Raw genomic sequence first — 19,959 nt, forward strand, 5'->3', positions numbered from 1 at the left:
GGGAATACTGTGACATAACCAATATGTAACCTGCTGGGCCCAGGAGGACAAGTATTTCTTTTTTTTTCAAAAGAGGTTTTTGCCATAGGGAACGTGTGCTCGTCAGAAAGACAGAGAGAGAGAGACAGAAAGCAAGAAATCATCCCCCAGCGGGGATGGTCACACCACAATCTCTTCTCCTCCATTCTCCTCTCGGCATCTTGAGCACGCGCACACATGCGCCTGGCATGAGTTTTAAGCCACCAGGTCCGGGACTCAAACCGTGGTTGACTACATTGGAGTCCAGGGACATAGCCATTACACTAACTGCTGGTCTCAGTACAAGTATTTCTTATACATAATATATAGTTAACTCTTACTTTTCTTATTCCCACAGGCTGCCTTTTTTGTAATCTGCAATCTCTCTCTCTTTTTTATTTTTCTGAAGAGGTTTTTGCCATAGGGCGCATATTCTTACTGGAGAGAGAGAAAAATCACTCGCAGGAAGAGATGGCCCATAATCCCATAATTCCTTCTCTATTCTTCTGCTGGGATCTTGGGCATGTATACACCTGTGCCCACTGTAATTTTCAAAGCACTGGGTCTGAGACTCGACTTGTAGTCAGCCATATGGGAGTCTATGCCATCTGCTGACCCCACCATCTCTTATTTTAAAGTAATGTGTTGGGTCAGTCCTGTGGCCTGTTGTTTAAGGGAGCTGGATCCAAGATGGCTGATGGTGCGGTTCATATTCTGGCCCTAACAGCTTGAAAAGTATGCTACGTGCATATGTGTTCATGTGTGCCCAAACTCCTTAAAAGATGGAAAAATAGAGAAGGGATTGTGGCATGACTACACCTCACTGGGTGGTGCTTCCTCCCTATCCTTTCCCTCTCTCTCACAATCTCTCTCTCTCTCTGAGCCTATGTGGCCTCTGACAATGTATAACAAAGAAAAAAGTTTTTTAAGACCGTTTTACACTTTATGTAATTAATGATGTGGTTGAATTTCAGCTTTTATTTTCCTGAAATTTTAAATTTTCCCTTCATGTTCGAATGGCATTTTTGATGGATATAAAATTGCAGGTTTTTAGGATTTTGTCTGAGCACTTTAAAGATAACATTACCATGGAGCTAGTAGATAGTGTAGCAGTTATGTCACTGGACTCCCACATTGTTGACTGTGGTTCAAATCCTGTACCCAGTGGATTGAAACTTAACGCTGGGCAAGTGTGTGTGCATGCGGAAGATCCCAGGAGGTGAAAGGAAGAGAAGGGATTTGAAAAAAAAAACAAAAGAAAAAGGAAGAAAGAGAGAAAGAAAGGAAGAAAGAAAACATTCCCTTGTCATTTGGTTTGTATTGTTACTGACAGGAAATCAACTTTGTTCTACTTCTAACTCTGTATCAGTGTTTTTAAAAGATGGTTATAATGTGTTTCGGTGTGGTTTTCATGGCATGTCTTAGTGGAGCTCATTTGCCATCTTAGATTTATGTTTTAGTATTTTACATGAAATTTTGGTAAGTTATTTCTTCCAACATTTTCCCTCTAATTTTTGGGGAATACATTTATGCATATATTAAATATTGATCATGTTCCACAGGTCACTGAATCTCTGATCATTATTTTTAGCCCTTTTTTTAAAAATGTGTACTTCATTATGATTGTTTTGTTTTGAAAGAGAGATTTTGCTATAGGGCATGTGTGCTCGCCAGAGACAGAAAGTGAGAAATCACCCCTGGAGGGGTGACCACACCACAGTTTCTTCTCCTCCATTCTCCTCTTGGGATTTTGGGCACATACTCAGACGCACCTGGTGTGAGTTTTAAGCTGCCAGGTCTGGGACTCAAACCAAGGTCGACTACATGGGAGACCAGCAACTTAACCAGTATACCATCTGCTGGTCCCCATTGTAAATAGTTTCTAGTATTAGGTTTTCATCTTACCTTCTCTAGTTAGACCAGTTTCAAATTTTTTTATTTTAGATATATTTTTCTGCTTTAGAAGTTCCACATGGTACCATTTTCTTTCCTAACTATGTTCATATTTTCCTTTCATTCCTTTAGCATATTTAATAATTGTTTGATTTTTTTTGGTAAGTCCTAGTCTGTTCATTCTCTTTGTTATTTTAGTTCTGTTTTTACTGAAACTTATTTTGTCCTAGTTATGGGTCATGTTTCCTAGTTTCTTTTGTGTATCTAGTACTTTTTTTTAATTACAGAATGTGAATATTATATTATTGAGTGTTTAGATTTTGTTGTCTTTCACAACTGTTGAATCTTATTCTGGCAGGCTGTTATTTAATATATAGAGCATCATGTAGGGTGTTTTGTTTTGATCTTTTTAGGTTTTTTTTTTTTTTGGATTGTGTACATTTTTTAGATTTTTGCCTTAGGACATGTGTAGCTGCTGGGGAGAGAGGGGGAAAATTTGAAATCACCCCACTGCTTCCCAGGAGGAATGGCCACACTGCCATCCCTTCTCTCCGCTCTTATTCTCTCAGGATTTTGAGCACATATGCACATGTGCCCAGTGTGTTTTTCAAGCTGCTGAGTCTGGGACTTGAACCATGGAATCAGCCATGTGGGATCCAGCGTTTCAACTACTACAGCACCTACTGGGCCATAGTAGGGCTGTATTTAAGCTTTATTATGGCAGCTGTAGATTATTAGACTTTGTGACTAATTTATCTCTATTGCATTTTGAGGATTTCTACTGAGTGCTCTAGGCAGTCTAATGAGTTTCTCTCTGGGAATAGAGAAAAGTATTCTCTTTACTTTTTGCCAGGTACTGTGGTGTTTGATCATGCACATGTGTAAGCTTAGGTACTTACACATTCAAAACATTCTTCTGTAAATTCAAGGAGCTCTTTATATAGCCCCTTTATTTCAAATTTTCACTATCAAATTCCAGCTGTCTTCATCTTGCTGATGTCTCCTCAGCTTAGCAGTCACTATGATCTCTTGGGGTTTTGTCACTATGCCTTATTCTAGAAATTATGTTTATGTAGTAATATGGGATAATCATTGGGCTCACCTAATTTATTTTCTTTATTTCAGTGACTATACTTTTATATTATCTGTTGTCCAGTCTCTGAAAATAATTTTTTCAGGAGCACTAGTTTATGGTATGATAACTGCTTCACTGTTAGTTCTTCCATTATAGTCTGAACAAAATTGTCTTCAGAGCTTTTTCAGAATTTTAATTTTACATATATTTTTACCCCATAAGATTTTTTTAGTGTTTTATTTCATATGTACTCATTTTGGTTTAACCATATTTACCTTTTTCATAAGAGCAAGTTTACAGATAATGAGTTTTCTCAGTTTTTTTTTTGGGGGGGGTCAGGAAATGCCTTTTTTAACCTTTTTTCTTGAACAATTTAACTGTATAAAATTTTAGATTGGCAAATATTTTCTTCCAGTATTTTGAAAATATCCCATTATCTTCTGGTTTTCTTCTTTTTTGTTTGTTTTACAAAGTCTGCTATTATTTTTTATTGCCTTATTCAAGGTTCTTTGTTTTTATTTTTACTTACATTAATGACTTTTCTCTGTCATTGTTTTACTGTGATCCTACTTAGTGTGTGTGAATGTGTAAAATAGTGAGAAAGCTTGCATGTATGTGTGTAGGGTTTTCGACAGTTTCACTTTGTTGTGATTTTCCTGCCTTGTCCTGAGTAGGTAGAGCCACAGGTTTTTGCTATCGGGCGCGTGCGCTTGCCAGAGAGAAGAGAGAGACAGAAAGCGAGAAATCACCCCCCAAAAGGGATGGCCACACCGCAGTCCTTTCTGCTCCATTCTCTTCTTGGAATCTTGGGCACGCACACACACGCCTCCGGGTCCAGGACTCACACTGCAGTCGACTACATGGCAGTCCAGCGACATAGCCATTATGCTAACTGCTGGTCCCCCATTCTGGCTTCTTCGGGAAGGATTTCACTGTGTTGCCCAAGCTGACTATGAATTTGTAGGCCATCTTTGTACCCTCTAGTAGCTAGAATTACAGGTCTGTGTCCCTATACCCAGCTTTTTAAAGAGTGGATCAGGAACTGAACCTAGGCATCCCATTTGGCTTCATCTTGCCAAATACCAATATGTAGTGTGTTCTACTATAGCTAGGGCCCTAAACAATTAAATTTATTTTTCTTGGTGGTTATAGTGCTTCTTAAATTTGTAGGTTATGTCTTTTAGTTGTATTAGAAAATTCTCTGCCTTTCTCTCTTCACATCTTGTTTTTTCACATTCTTTCTCTTTTGTTTCTTAGGAACTGCAATTATTTGTGTGTTGGAACTTTTTGCCGAATGACCTTTGACACCTGTGCCTTCTTTCTGTTCGTCCTTTTATCCCAAACTTGATATTTTCTTGCTCTCTATTTAGTTTTCTAATTCTTTCTTGTGTTGTATCTAATCAATTGTTAAGCCCATCCATTGAGTTTTTAATTTCAATTGTTAATTTTTTCAGTTCTAACATTTCAATTTAGTTCTTAAAGTTTCTACTTCTTTGCCATAATTCTCATTCTTTTATTCCTTTGAACTTGTTATCCATGGTTATTTTAAGTTCCATGTCTTATGACTTACTATTGTATTTCCTGTGCCCCTTTTTTCTTCTAAATTAAACATAGTGTTTTAAGTTTTTTTTTTAATTTTCCCTTTTTATATAGAGAGATTTTTGCTCTGAGATGTATGTGCTTACCAGAGACAGAGATAGACAGAAAGTGAGAAATCACTCCTCTAGGTGGGATAGCCATACTGCAATCCCTTCTTCATTCTCCTTTCAGGATTTTGGGCACACATGCATACGCACCCAGCATGAGTTTTAACCCATCAGGTCTGGGACTCAAACTATGGTTGACTATGTGAAGATCCAGTTGCGTAGCCGTTATGCCGTCTGCTGGTCTTCATAGTGTTTTACTTTTGTTATAGAGCATGGGCACTTACTGATAGACAGAGAGATACTACCTCCCAGTGAAAATGGCCATGCCATTCTCTGTTCTTGTGTTCTCTTCTTAGGATTTTGGGCACATACACACATGCACCTAGCATGTTTTTTTTTTTCTTTTGTAGAGGTTTATTCCTATAGGGTGCATGGTCTCGCCAGAAAGACAGACAGAAAGCGAGAAATTACCCCCCAGGGGTGATGGCCATGCCACAATCCCTTCTCTTTCATTCTCCTCTCGGGATCTTGGGCACGCACGCACACACTCTCAGCGTGAGTTTAAGCCACCAGGTCCAGGACTCAAACTGCAGTCAACTACATGAGAGTCCAGTGACATAGCCATTACACTAACTGCTGGTCCCCACACCTAACATGTTTTTCAAGCCACCAGCTCCGGAACTTGAAGTGGGAAGTTGACCATGTGGGGTCCAGCCACCTTAACCACCATGCCACTAGTTAGCTACATTGTTTTTTTCTTCTTGTAGGCACAGTTCGTTCTTTCTTTCTTGCTTGCTTGCTTTCTTTCTTTCTTTTTTAAAAATTGTTACCACGCATTGTTAATTATGAGGGTTTTTTGTTTGTTTTTGTTCAGTGGATTCTTTTGGTGGCCTCATGAAGTCTGTGAACCTCTTCTCAGACTAGCAGCTTTACATGCATCAGAACTGTGATTCCAAATAACAATTATTTTGAAATTCACATATCATAATGTTTAGAAATAAAAAGTAGATAGCCCATATGCTTCTTTATTAATACATAAGCAATAATTAAGAGGCATTGGCAAAGTTTATTCTGTACAGATATCACTGTAATGTCATTTGATTTTAATATGAAAAAGAATATTAAATAATTGAGTGCATTTTGACTCATCTTGCTCATATGTGGATCAAAAAATAGTCTGTATACATGGAATACTAGAATGTAACTTAAATATGGTTTATATTGGTCACAATGTCTTGGGTATTGCTAATATCACTATGGTTTGTTGCCTAACATTTGGAGTTGAAAAATATGGTAACAAAATGCTATCCTTCAGTTATAGCTTAATAAACATAAAAATGTCATTTTCACCCTTAATCCAAGCTCACTCGTGGCTTAATTTTTTTGTGCTGGACTTTTGGTAGTCTGTGGCTCCCAAGTTAAGAACAGCTGGGCTGGGACCAGCAGTTAGCGTAATGGCTATGTCACTGGACTCCCATGTAGTCGACTGCAGTTCGAGTCCCGGACCCGGTGGCTTAAACTCATGTTGGGTGCGTGTGCGTGTGTGCCCAGGATCCTGAGAGGAGAATGGAGGAGAAGGGATTGTGGCGTGGCCATCCCCCCTGGGGGGTGATTTCTCGCTTTCTATCTCTCTCTCTCTCTCTCTCAGTCTGTCTGGCGAGCACACGTGCCCTATGGTGAAAAACGCCCCCTATAGCAAACATCTCTCTCAAAAAAAAAAAAAAAAAAGAACAGCTGGGCTAAAAGATACCTTATTGGGACCAGCAGATGATATAATGGTTATGTTACTGGACTCCCACTTAGTTGACTATGGTCCGAGTCCTGTATCTGGTGGCTTCAAATTCAGCCAAGTGTGTGTGCATGTATGTCCAAAATCCCAAGAAGAAGATGGAGGAGAAGGGATTACAGCATGGCTATCCTCCCTGGGGGGGTGATTTCTCACTTTCTGTCTCGCTCTTTGTGTGTGTGTGTGTGTGTGTGTGTGTGTGTGTGTGTGTGTTAGGCAAGCTCACGTGCCCTGTAGCAAAAATCACTCTTTAGAAAAAAAAGATGCCTTGAGACCAGCAGTTGGTGTAATGGCTATGTTGCTAGACTCCCATGTAGTCGACCACGGTTTGAGTCCTGGATCTGGTGGCTTAAACTCACACCAAGCACGTGTGCGTGCATGCCCAGCCAAGATCCCGGGAGGAGAATGGAGGAGAAGGGAATGTAGCGTGGCTCTTCCCCCTGGGGGGTGATTTCTCGCTTTCTGTCTCTCTGGCGAGTGCACACACCCTATAGCAAACCCCCCCCCAAAAAAAAGAAAGATACCTTGCTTTACAAATATCTTACAGAAAATTATGCATTTATGTCAGAAAATTAAATGCATAGAATGTAATTTTATACACATGAATTTTTTTAAAAAATGTTAAATATTAAAGCTGTGTAACTTTTTAAATGCTAGATGATATGTATGCACAAGAGAAAAAAAGGGAGAAAGAAAAAAGCATTCCCGAGTAGAGTCTGCATGGTACAGTCATTTTTGCCTTTAATTCTCTATTCCATCAGGATCGTGGGCATTTGAGTTTTTCAGGTTGCTAAGGGTAGGAATTGAACCATGGTTGGCCCTGAGGGATCTGACTTCTGTGCAGTGCTTAATTGCCAAGCTACAGCACCAGCTCTGTGCAACTGTTTTTACATTTATAGAATAGTTGTTTCAGGGCCAGGAGATGGCAGCGTGCTTAAGGTACTAGATTCTCATATGACAGACTGTGGTTTGAGACCTGGACCCGGCAGCTTGCCAGTGTGGTGTATGTTTGTGCCCAAAATTCCAAGAGAAGAGATTGCAGCATGGCCATCCCCACTAGGGGGAGATTTCTCACTTTCCCTCTTACTGTCTCTCCCTGTCTCTCTCCAGTGAGTGCCCGTGCCCTATGGTAAAAACTTGAAAAAAGTTATTTCAGATTATCAAAGTTCAATATAATAATTTCTCATTACAGTTTTGGAAAGATATTGTTGATGATAATGAAGTTCGTGACCTCATTTCTGACAGAAACAAGTCTCATGGTAAGTCAGTGCAAGCTAATTAAATAATTTTGAAATATGAATAATAAATGAAATATCAAAGTGAAATTTGTTTTTTGTTGTTGTTGTAGAAGGTACATCAGGAGAATTGATTTGGGAATCTTTATTTCATCCACCTCGAAAGCTGGGCATTAACGATATTGAAGGACAACGGGTACTTCAGATTGCAGTGATTTTGCGAAATCTTTCCTTTGAGGAGGGCAATGTTAAGCTCTTGGCAGCTAATCGTACCTGTCTTCGTTTCCTATTACTTTCTGCACATAGTCATTTTATTTCTTTAAGGCAATTAGGCCTTGACACATTAGGAAATATTGCAGCTGAGGTAAGTATATGAAAGTACCTTAAAATAGTTGTTATAGTTAGCAACATTTACTTTGAAATTTAGGTTGAGACATTTTATAGTTACCATATTTATAGAATATTAAATGCTTACATGTATTTGTTGCTAAAAGAGGAGTAGTAGAAGTATAATGTACTTTTGTAGGGGAAAAATTGGAAATGATAGTTCAAATTTGGTCATAGCTATTCTCACTAAAGTTACATTTTTTTTAGAGTTATATATCATTTTATTTTGTTCCTCTTTGTAAAATTTGAAATTTATAGCTCTCGAATAAGCATACCTCAACAACAGTGTTCTCTTATGTTTTTCTCCAGCTTTTATTGGACCCTGTTGATTTCAAAACTACTCATCTGATGTTTCATACTGTTACAAAATGCCTAATGTCAAGGGATAGATTTTTAAAGATGAGGGGTGAGTGCATACCTAAGGTTTTTATTGTCTAAAAGAACAAACTTTATCTTTTGAAAAAAAAAATACACATGTGTATTTTTCAGGCATGGAAATTTTGGGAAATCTATGTAAAGCAGAAGATAATGGTGTTTTAATTTGTGAATATGTGGATCAGGATTCTTACAGAGAGATCATTTGTCATCTCACTTTACCTGATGTGCTGCTTGTAATTTCAACACTTGAGGTGCTATACATGCTTACTGAAATGGGAGATGTTGCTTGCACAAAAATTGCAAAAGTAGAAAAGAGCATAGGTAAGTCTGGAACAAAAAATACTTAAGTTATTTTCTTTTTGAGGAAAAGTATTTAATATGTTACTGTACAAAATCCTTAATTGGTATTTTGGGTTTACTGTTCTACTTTGAGGAGTCATTACCCAGTTATATATATTTGTATTTTTCTTTCCGCCTGTTCTAGATGAGGAAGAAACATCTATCATGTAGAGACAGGATTATGTGGCTCCAATAACCCCTATTTCTCTTTATTTTCATTATTATATTATGTTTGAAATTGACTAAACTGCTCTGTGTGATCTCTGGGAACAGATATTTCTATTTCACATGGTCAGCTATTGTCATATAAAGCAGCTTCTTTCTGTTCCAGAAGTTGCTGATTTTGGTACTGTCTTTAAAAATCAGTGAACTCGCCTCTTTAAAGGTTGTCATTTTTAAACATACTTAACTAAAGCATGCCATGTTAACATTTTACTCAGTGATTAAATGATGTGTTCTTGGATATAAATACTAAAGGAGAGTTAATAGAAATGTAGCTTAAAAATTATAATTATTGAGAAATTAAGATATTAAGATACTATTTTTTGTATCATTGGTTCTAAATCTGTCTCTATGTCAGATATTCTCTGGAAGGTTTTCAAAATATATATAATTAGCTTCCACTCTAGAGTAACCAAATCAATCTTCAGAGATTAAGCCTAAATTTTTTTTTTCTGAAGATCCAAGCGTACTTCCGATGTATAATGATTAGTGAACAGGCATTGGGGAAGCAGTATTCTGTGCAACATGTGTGTTCTTAGTGATGACATTGTTTTATAATATATGATTTTTTAAAAATTTATTTTAGACATGTTAGTGTGTCTGGTTTCTATGGATATTCAGATGTTTGGCTCTGATGCACTAGCTGCAGTAAAACTCGTCGAACATCCAAGTTCCAGTCCTCAAGTTTTATCTGAAATCAGACCACAAGCTATAGAGCAAGTCCCAACCCAGACCCATGTAGCTTCTACCCCAGGTCAGTGTTTTTACATATTCTTTTCAAGTATGGTTATGAGTAAGATTTAATACTAAGGATAAATTTAAATATGTAATGTACAGAACTTATATTGAGCAGTAGATAGGCTAAAGAAATATTTATACATGTACTCTTGATTTTTTTTTTCTATTTTTTTCTTTTCTTTTCTTTCTTTAGAGAGATTTTTGCTATAGAGCTCGTGTGCTCGCCGGAGAGACAGAAAGTGAGAAATCACCCCCTAGGGAAGTTGGCCATGCCACAGTCCCTTTTCCTTCATTCTCCTCTCAGGATTTTGGACACACATGCACACATGCTCAGTGTTAGTTTTAAGTCACCAGGTCCAGGACTTGAGCTTCGGTAGACTGTGTGGGAGTCCAGTGGTATAATCATTAAGCCATCTGCTTGTCCCTGTACTCTAATTTCTTAGATATATATTCCAGTTGTAGCAGGATCAAAGTGAGCACAGAGGAAAAATAACATAATAGATGCATAAAGTCAAAAAGGATTTAGAATCGTTTAAGGGATTAGGTATTCATAGTTCTTAGAACATTAAAAAATTTTCCAATGAAGGTCTGCAGGTGGCATAGAGGTTAAGGCACTGGATCTCACATGGCCATAATTGTGATGCAAGTCCTTGAACCAGGACAGGAAGATCACACCAGTCACATACGTGTTCATTCCCAAGATTTCCAAAGGGGAATGGAGGAGAAGAGATTGCAGTGTGGCCAAATGCTCTGCTGGGTTGTGATTTCTCACTTACCTTCTCTCTCTAAAAAAATCTTCTCTCTCTCTGTCCCTGCTGAACAGTGTGCCCTACAGCCAAATTTTAAACAAAAAGATAGAAAAGGTTTCCTAGTGAGCTTACTATTTGTGATTTTGGTCATGGGCAATTGATGGAATAGGATAATCATACATTACTACTTAGGTGATCATCAGGGTAAATAACTGTTACCTCAACACCTTTAAATGTTGGACCCAATACAGAATCAGAGCCTAGGAGGAAACATGTACATATGTACATTCACACATATATAAGCATGTATACCTGCACTTACACACCATTCCTAGGATCCTTTCATTTAGTTCTACTTAACTCAGATATCTTTAATATAGTGCCAATATCTGTAATAAACAGCTTTCTTGTCAGTCTTGTGCTTCTTTCTCCTAACTCATTATGAGTAATCACTTTTATGTTTGAGCACTCTCAGCCTTTTTGTAGAGTTCTTTATCTTCATTCGTTCTAACAGAAACAATCCATCTTTCACCTCAGCTGCCTTTCTTACTCTCCTACCTCATCCTGTCTCTTAGACACTTCTCTTCATTGTACGTTTTATAAAAAAGGATCCTTGTTTTCTCAGTTGATCTCACCTCTCATTTTGCAGTTAATATGGAAGCTGTGTAGAGTGAATATTTCTTTCTTTTTCTTTTTTTCTTTTTGGAGAGGTTTTCGCTATAGGGCGTGTGTGCTCGCCAGCCAGCCAGAGACAGACAGAGAGACAGAAAGCGAGAAATCACCCCTCAGAGGGGATGGCCACGCCACAATCCCTTCTCCTCCATTCTTCTCTCGGGATCTTGGGCACGCACGCACAAGCGCCCGGTGTGAGCTTAAGTCGCCGGGTCCAGGACTCGAACCATGGTCGACTACGTGGGAGTCCAGCAACATAGCCATTATGCTAACTGCTGGTCCCTAGAGTGAATATTTCAACTTCATTCCCTCTTTACCTATAAACTTACTGTTGTCTGAACTCATTCTCTTTAACTTCCCTTTGTTTTAGAAAGAGAGGCTAAACTTCTGAATATGTGCTCTGAATAGCAGTTTTTCCCATCTCTTCAGTCCTGTTTTTTAAGCTTCTCTTTCTCTGTTTGAATTTTCCGTTCAGGTCTTTCTCATTGTTCCTCAGAACTTCCAAATAATAATAATAATACTCTCATCCTTTTTTTAATAATTATTTTTATTGTTTAATTTTTACTAATTTATTTTAACTTGACCAGAGAGGGAGAGAGAGAGAGAGAGAGAGAGAGAGAGAGAGGCAAAGTGAGAAATCAAGCTGCCAGGCCTGGGACTTGAACCACAGTCGACCATGTGGGAATCCAGCACTCTTTAATCACCATGCCACCTGCCAGCCCCAAAAGCTCATTATCCCTAATCAGATCCATTTATTCCCCAGATTTGTTGAGTCTTCCTAAATACTATATCTTCCTCTATTTTTATAGCTTAGTTCTGACTCATATCTCTCTAAATGTCTCCCCACATTTAGTCATGGTCCACATTTTTTTCTAAGCTAACTGACTGTATTAAAATTATACACTGTGCAAAATACATAATACAGGGATCAGCAGGTTGCATAATTGTTAAGGCACTGGATTCCCAAATGACCAACCATACTTTGAGTCCTGGCGGCTTGAAAATTATGCTGGGTGTCCGTGTGTGTGTGTGTGTGTGTGTGTGTATGTCTCCCAATACTCTCCTGGTATTTGACCCGGCATGAGTTTAAGCCACCCAGTCTGGGACTTGAACTGTGGCCAACTAAATGGGAGTCCAGCAACATAACCATTTCACCATCTGCTGGTCCTGAACTTACCAGTTATTTAACCTCAACAGATAAATCCACTCCCTAACCTAAGATTTGGTCCTTATTTTGCAAATGGACAAAAATAAACATTGAGAGTTTGTGACTTACTAATTTGTTTTAATTAACTGATAGAGATGGGAGTGGCCTCTAGTGACCCGAGTTCTTTGTTTATGAGAGAGAGGGATTTTTTTGTTTGCTTGACAGGGTCTTACAGTTGATATCCTCTGGCCCAGTCTTGAAGTTAACTAGAATTTACTGGCATCCACCACCATGCCTAGATTGTTCAGGTTGTTCCAGAATCCAAACCTTGGCCTTCTGTGTAGCCCCAGCCATATGTAGTGTGGCAGCAACCTACCACTTGCACCACCATGACTGGGTTGTAAAGAATTCATTTTTGAGCTGAAGAACACTTTGTTACTTATACTTACTCTAAATGACAACTTTAAATTGATCAGTTATGCTTTGCAGTTTTGTTCCCCTCACCATAGTTAAATGCCAATCTTTTATGGAAAGGTCCTTAAACTCATCTCTATGAAAACTTTTGTACCATTTTGTCCAGTTTTAATTTCACATCTAAGTTTATTTATTATAATTTAACTAGTTGCAAATAATATATTTTCTTGATGTATATTAAAGTGATTTTTTTTAAAGAAAACAATTTGAACATTTTTGGTATCCAGTGAAATTTTGATATCATTCATGTAAAAAATACACGAACTTGGGGCCAGCTGGTGGCATAGTGGTTAAGGCTCTGGACTACTACATGACTAACCATGGTTCAAGTTCTATACCTGGTGGCTTGAAACTCACACCAGGTTCATGTGTGCCTAAAATCCCAAGAGGAGAGTAGAGGAGAAGGGATTGCCACATGACCATTCCCCCTGGGGGGGGGGGTGTTTCTTTATTTCTCTCTTTCTCTCTGGTTCTCTCTCTCTCTCTGGCTCTCTCTCTCTGTGTGTATCTCTGGTGAATGTGCACACCCTATAGCAAAAAATCTCTCTTAAAAAAGTACACAAACTCTTTAACATTAATGGTTTTACAACATCGCTCTTTGACCTTGAATCTATATTCCAATATCTCACTGAATTTTATTCTATTGTAATACATTTTATGCCTGAAGTCTTTTTTTTAACAGATTGTCTCTTTTTTATTAAAGAATTATATATTTTTATTTATTCATTAATTTATTTTAATTTGACCAGAGTATGGGAGAGAGGAAGGGAAAGTGAGAAAGCAAGTCAACAGGTCTGGGACTAGAACCGTGGTCGACCATGTGGTAATGTCCAGCACCTTAACCACCATGCTACTTGCTGGCCCCCTATGCTTGAAGTCTTTTATTCATCACATTATTCATACTTTTTAGCTATAAAACCTATTTTAACATTATAAGTTTTAGTAATAGTACATCTAACAAAAGTAAATACAAGTTGATATAAATACTGGGTAGTCAGAGAAGTCATGATGTATTTTTTTCTATAATTTTAATGCAAAAGTACATCATGACTTTTTGACAACCCATTATCATTAAATGCATGTATACTTTGAAAAACCATATTGTACCTCAAAAATATACAACAATTAAATGTAAAGAAAAATGTGCAATATGAAATAAAATTGGAAGAATTAATATTAAAAAAAATTTTCTAAAGAATTATTTTATTTAACTTAAATCATTTAATTTTTTTATTCTTATTTTTTTAATTTGAGCAGAGAGGGACAGGGTAAGAGAGAGGGAGAGAAAGTGAGAAAACAAGCCGCCAAGTCCGGGACCCGAGCCGTGGTCAGCCATATGGGAGTCTAGCGCCTCAACCATTCCACCTGCCAGCCCCAAAAGTAAAATTTTTAGAAAGACCTCTCGTAATGAGATTGAGGAGATCCCCTCCTACCCTGCACCAGTTCTCTGGAAGCTATTATCCAGTGAATCTCTGACTAAACATTATTTCTAAAAAGTAAGCTGTATAAGTTCTATTCCTGTTTTTTTATAGGCGCAAGTTGAACAAATTCTAGTTAAATAATCTGCTTCACATTGATAAATAGATGAGGATAGAACTTAAAATACTTTGATCTTCTTTAGAATTGTTCAAGAGCTATTGAATTTATTTTTCATGATTATCAGACTACTTGCATTCTCTCCTTGTTTTTGTTGAAATCGAAGAATTAACAAGTACCTGACTTGTAAAGTATTTATTACCCAGTCATTAGACACTTTTTTTTTTTAAGTTTCTGGAGAATATTTAGAAAAAATATTAACAAGATATAATTATATTTGGTATTCTTTTACTTAGATGTATCTGTGCACCCTTAAAATATTCAAGAAGTTTTAGCACTGTGCTTCTCAGACTTTAGAGTATTTTAGTTACCTGATGGGCTTAATAAAATAGATTCTGGGTACCAAACCTGAGTTTCTGAATCAGTTACGATCTGAGATTTTCTTCCTAATAAGTTGCCATGAGATGTTGGAACTACAGGTCTGGTGACTAAACTTTGAGGACCAATGGGTTAGAAAAATTGAAATATTAAAAATTTATTTTAGATCAATACAATTTTTTTATATTTTTAAAGGTTCTATTGTTGCTGTTGTTCTAGTTGCTGTTGTTCTATCATGTGTAATTTTAGGAAAGACTAAATATAAAAGTTGAGTATCTGAAAATTGATTCCTTTCAAAGTATAAGTGTCTTTGTATCATTTGTAATGTCTTTAAAGGAAACTCTCAGGATATTTTTATAGTAATGGTACATTTCCAATTTATATTACTTTTTTAAAAGAATTATTTAACTTTATTTGTTATTTTTATTTTCTAATTTGACCAGAGAGAGACAGAGAAAGGGAAAGTGAAAAAGCAAGCCACCAGGTCTATCCAGGACTCAAACTTTGTTCAGCCATGTGCGAGTCCAGCACCCCAACCACCATGCCACCTGCTGGCCCCTCAATTTAAATTAACAGTGACTTTATCATTCTTCTTTACACATTTTTAAAAGTTTATTCATTTTTCCCACTAGAGAAAGAATCATCCCCAACAGAATCTTCATGTCATGATCTACCTCTAGCTCTGTCCATCCCAGATCATTGGCATGTATTTGGAGTACACAGAAAGGCTCCAGGACACAAACCTGAGAGTTTCCTGTGTTCGTTCAGCTTTATAGACTGTTGTGTTGCTGTGCCACCAGCTGGCCCCTATGCATCGTTTATAAAAGTTTTTCATAATTTTAGTATGTTGACTACTGTTTCATGAAATTATTAATAGACTTGGGATTTCATCTGGGTGGGGTATACTGTTTCATAGTACAAGTGATGAAAAAAAGAGAAGAAGATTTTTATATAAGTTCTGACCCCAGATAGATATTTTGTTTAGTATTACCAATTTAGGAGAGGAAAATTCATGCTGGGATTGTCATGGGGAAGATGACATTGGTACTAATTATTATATTCTCTTAAGAAACAACATATCATAGAATGGCTTCTGAAATATGACAGACCTATATTCAGACCCATCCATACTTCTTTTTTTTTTTTATTTTTTTTTTTTAGAGAGAGAGATTTTTTACTATAGGGCATGTGTACTCTCCAGAGAGACAGAAGGCAAGAAATCACTCCCCAGGGGAGGTGGCCACAGTGCCTTCTTCATTCTCTGCTCAGAATTTTGGGCATGCAAATGCATGCACCCAGTATGAGTTTCAAGCCACCAGGTCTAGAACTTTAACCATGGTCAGCCATGTGGGAGTCCAGTGATGTAACCATTACACTATCTGCTGGTCTCCCCGTCCATACTTCTTTTATTTAAATTTATTTATTATTATCATTTTAATATTACCAGAGAGAGACACACACACAGAGAGAGAAAGAGAGTGAAAGTGAAAAAGCAAACCTACAGGTCCAGGACTCAAACCACTTTCGGCCATGTGGGAGTCCAGTATCCCTAACCACAATGCCACCTGCCAGCCCCCTTCCATACTTATTAAAGAAGGTTTTCCATCTATACCCATCTCTATCTTCATCATATGTTCCTATGTGAACTTAATCTCTCAGTTTTAGTTTTCTAATCTGTAAAATATGGATGATTAAACATAAACTTATAAATAAGATTAAGTAAATATAGTGTGCGTGTGTGTGTGTGTGTGTATACACACGCACACACACACATTCATTTTTTTTTTTTTTTTAATGGATGCTACTAGCCATTACCCCAAAATGCCTGAGGGCCCCATCAAAGGACTTAATTACTTCAGATCATTCACAGATCTGACTGCTATGCTTTGGAGCTCCTGTAATGCCAATAATGTAGAAAAGTACTTCTTTAGGTTTCTGAAAATTTTTGCTAAAATGATATCTGGAAAAAAGTATGTATATTCTCTATGTTGAAAAACTACAAAGTAGGGGCCAACAGGTAGTATGGTTGTTAAGTTGCTGGATTCCTACATGACTGACCCATTTGAGACCCAGTGGCTTGAAAAACAAGCTGGCTGTGTGTTCGTGCGTGCCCAAAATCCCAAGATAAGAAAGGAGTAGAAGGGACTGTGACATGGCCATCCCCTCGTGGGGTTATTTCTCACTTTCCCTCTCTTTATCTTTCTCTGACTCTCTCAGGTGAGTGCACATGCCCTATCACAAAAACCTTTTCAAAATTTAGCCACTACAAAATAATGCTGATTTAATGATGAAACAGGATAATTTAATTTTTACTTCTGTATGTGTAAGATTTATGTTTAGAATTTATTATGAGGTGACTTTTTATTATCTTCTAATTTTCTTTGTGTTCATTAGTTCCTTTTAATAACATAATGGAAAAGATTAAATATATTTGTTTTTCTACAGACCTGTTTAACTTTTTAGAAAATGAGAGATGATTTACTTCATTTATTCATTGGCCTTGAAATTGTTTTTAAAATATGTCACAGGTTGGTGAAGCCTGTGGTAAGGTGGATCGCACATGTGCAGATCAGGAAGCTTGAGGAACACTGGGAGCGAGTGAGTGCGTGCCCAAAATCCCAAAAGGAAGGAGAAATGGAGGAGGGAATGCAGCATGACCATCCCCATGGGTTGCTTTCTCTGTTTCTCTCTCTTTCTCTCTCTCTCTCTGTCTCTCTCTGTTTCTGTCTCTGTCTCTACCAAGTGCATGTGGCTGCTGGCAAAAAAAAAAAAAAAGAATTTAAAGAATTATTCTATTTAACTTTTTATTTTATTTATTTACTTATTTTAATTTGACCAGAGAGGGACAGAAAGAGAGAGAGAAAGTGAGAAAGCAAGCCTCCCAGTTTGGGACTCGAACCACAGTCAGGCATGTAGGCATCCAGCACCTGTAATTACCATACCACTTGCCAGCCCCCCTCTGGCAAAATTTAAAAAAATAAAAATATGTAACAGGTGGAATTTTAGAAATATATGTCCTTGGATTAATAGCCAGTACATTTTCATATAACTGTGTTGTCTTTTCAGGAAAAAATGTAATTCAAAATTAAAAACTGTTATTACAACATATCACTCCCTTTTGTTTTCCTCTGCAAAAGAACAAGCTATGAAAATCTTTTTTTGAATGTGGAGCTTAATTATAGTTTAGCTTATACCAGAAATTTTATATATGCCACTTATTGATTAATATTTGTCTTTTTTTAGTCTCTTTTTATTCTTTCTTTTTTTGTTCATTGCCAGAGGGCATGTGTACTTGCCAGAGATAGAAAGGGAGAAAGAGGGGGAAGAAAGCAGCTCCCAGTAAGATTTGGTCATGCCATAATCCCATCTCTTCCATTTCTCCCTCCTGATGGGATTTTTGAGCACAAAAGCACAAAAACACGTGGTGTTTTCAAGCCACCTGGACAGGTACTCCAACCAAAGATCCAACTACCCCAGCCAATAGGCCCCAGGGGCAACCCAAATATTAGTCTTTTAAATGCAGAAGTGAAATTATGATTTTTGATATATTCTGCTTCTGTAACTAAACTGAGAGATGCTTATTTATTTATGTGTTAAGTTGTATGACTCTGAGCCCATTATTTTAATGACTTTGAGCCTCAATTTCCTTGTGTGTACTACCTTAGAGAAGAAATTAAGTAACATATGTAAAATATTTAGTTCAGGATCTGGCCCATGGGTAGAACCAGAGTTGTATTAGCTAAATCATCCATACTACTATAATTATTTGAATGATTATGAGGATAATCAAGTAGTTCATATGAAACATCTAAGACAGGGCCTGATATAATATGTGCCCCATTATACATTTTTTTCCTCAAATTTGTGTATTTTCACATATTTGTAACACCTCTGAAAGAAATTAATTATACATATTAATTAGTGTAATATTCATGAACTAAATGTGCTCTAGAGTAAGTAAGTGTTAAAAATGATGTAGCTAATGTGTGTTTTCCTTTAGCTTCCAGAACAGTTGTAGCACAGCATGTCGCTCCACCACCAGGAATAGTGGAAATAGATAGTGAGAAGTTTGCTTGTCAGTGGTAAGTGGTTTATTTGTATTAAGCCTTCATTCTTTTGAAGAATAAAGAAAAAGAAATAAAAAAGGAAATGTATTCAACAGACATCCAAAATGTTTTATTCCATATGTTATTTCTTTTTAGATAAAGTATACCTTTTAGCATAGAAAAGCCAATGTAAAATTATTTTACCTGATTTTTGAATAATTTGAAAGAAAACTATTCTTCAGAATGAAGATAGTCTTGACTAGAATATCATTAAATTATGCCATTTAATTTCTTTTTAGAGTAAAGTTTTTATTAATAATTTATCTTTGTAGAAAATAGGGTTTGTCAGATTACAAAGTTCATTCTTCTAAAATGAATCATTTTTATTAAAACCAAACTGGACTGAGGTTTTGTTTTTATATGTTCTTTCTTTTCCATCTAAAGCAAAACTTTCTATTTGTTGATAATTAACTTTTCCATTTTGTTAATAAGGGAAAATTAATCAAGTGATAAAATAGCTAGTGTGTCTACCTTGAAGAAGCAACTTGAAAATATTTTCTTGGGGAGATTGAGTAGTCAAAGCTCAGCTACTTTCTAGGGAAAAAAATGTAGAGTTGGTTAGATTTCATTTTGTCATGGATAGTTGCCTTGGATTATTTATGAAGTTCAATTTAAATTCTTTAGAAGATTAACAAATTGAAGTATAAGATGACTTTCTGGTGATACATCTCTTAAAAATTTCTTTGCTTCATCCTTTTCCTCCCATTTGCTAACATTATTTGTCTCCAGTTCCATGCTTCTGATACTTTGTATTGCATATTTTTGGTGCTTTGGTATTTTCATTTTTATGACAGTTTTCTCTGGCCTTTTGTACTTAGGTTAAACCATGTTGTTGTTGTTTTTAATGCCTAAGGATTTGATTTTTCCTTATGTTCTGTACTATTATTATGCATTGATCTAAAACTCTTACAATAATATTTGGAAAATGTTTATCTTCTACATTGCAACCAAAATGAAATTTCTTGTATTTAGTGTTTTTGAAATCTTAGAACACCGAGAATTATGAAAGCTGGAAAGAGTATGTCTGTAACCACTATAAAATGTGTGTATGTGTTTAGCATAGATTTGCTCTTATAAATTCCAGTTGCACATTTCTTACAGTTCTTGGAAATGGGAGAGAGAATTGTTTTGTAATTATTTGAGTCAGTTTAAGTTGGGCTGCTATGCATAGCAAGTTCTG

General features: G+C 36.7%; 1 protein-coding gene across 2 annotated transcripts in view; it reads left to right on the forward strand.

The window, feature by feature from the left end:
- Positions 1-19,959, forward strand: part of ARID2 (AT-rich interaction domain 2) — a gene marked incomplete at its 5' end in the record, with an annotated part of 177,453 nt that overhangs the window by 104,197 nt on the left and 53,297 nt on the right. For both annotated transcript variants that reach the window (XR_003547919.1, XM_027768334.1), the window contains 6 exon segments: positions 7,611-7,677; positions 7,767-8,017; positions 8,350-8,446; positions 8,530-8,739; positions 9,566-9,733; positions 18,674-18,755. Coding sequence is in view for 1 of the 2 variants with exons in the window: in XM_027768334.1 (XP_027624135.1) it covers positions 7,611-7,677; positions 7,767-8,017; positions 8,350-8,446; positions 8,530-8,739; positions 9,566-9,733; positions 18,674-18,755 (875 nt within the window).

The sequence above is a fragment of the Tupaia chinensis genome, unplaced genomic scaffold, assembly GCF_000334495.1.
Source record: "Tupaia chinensis unplaced genomic scaffold, TupChi_1.0 Scaffold145870_1, whole genome shotgun sequence".
Lineage (NCBI taxonomy): Eukaryota > Metazoa > Chordata > Mammalia > Scandentia > Tupaiidae > Tupaia > Tupaia belangeri.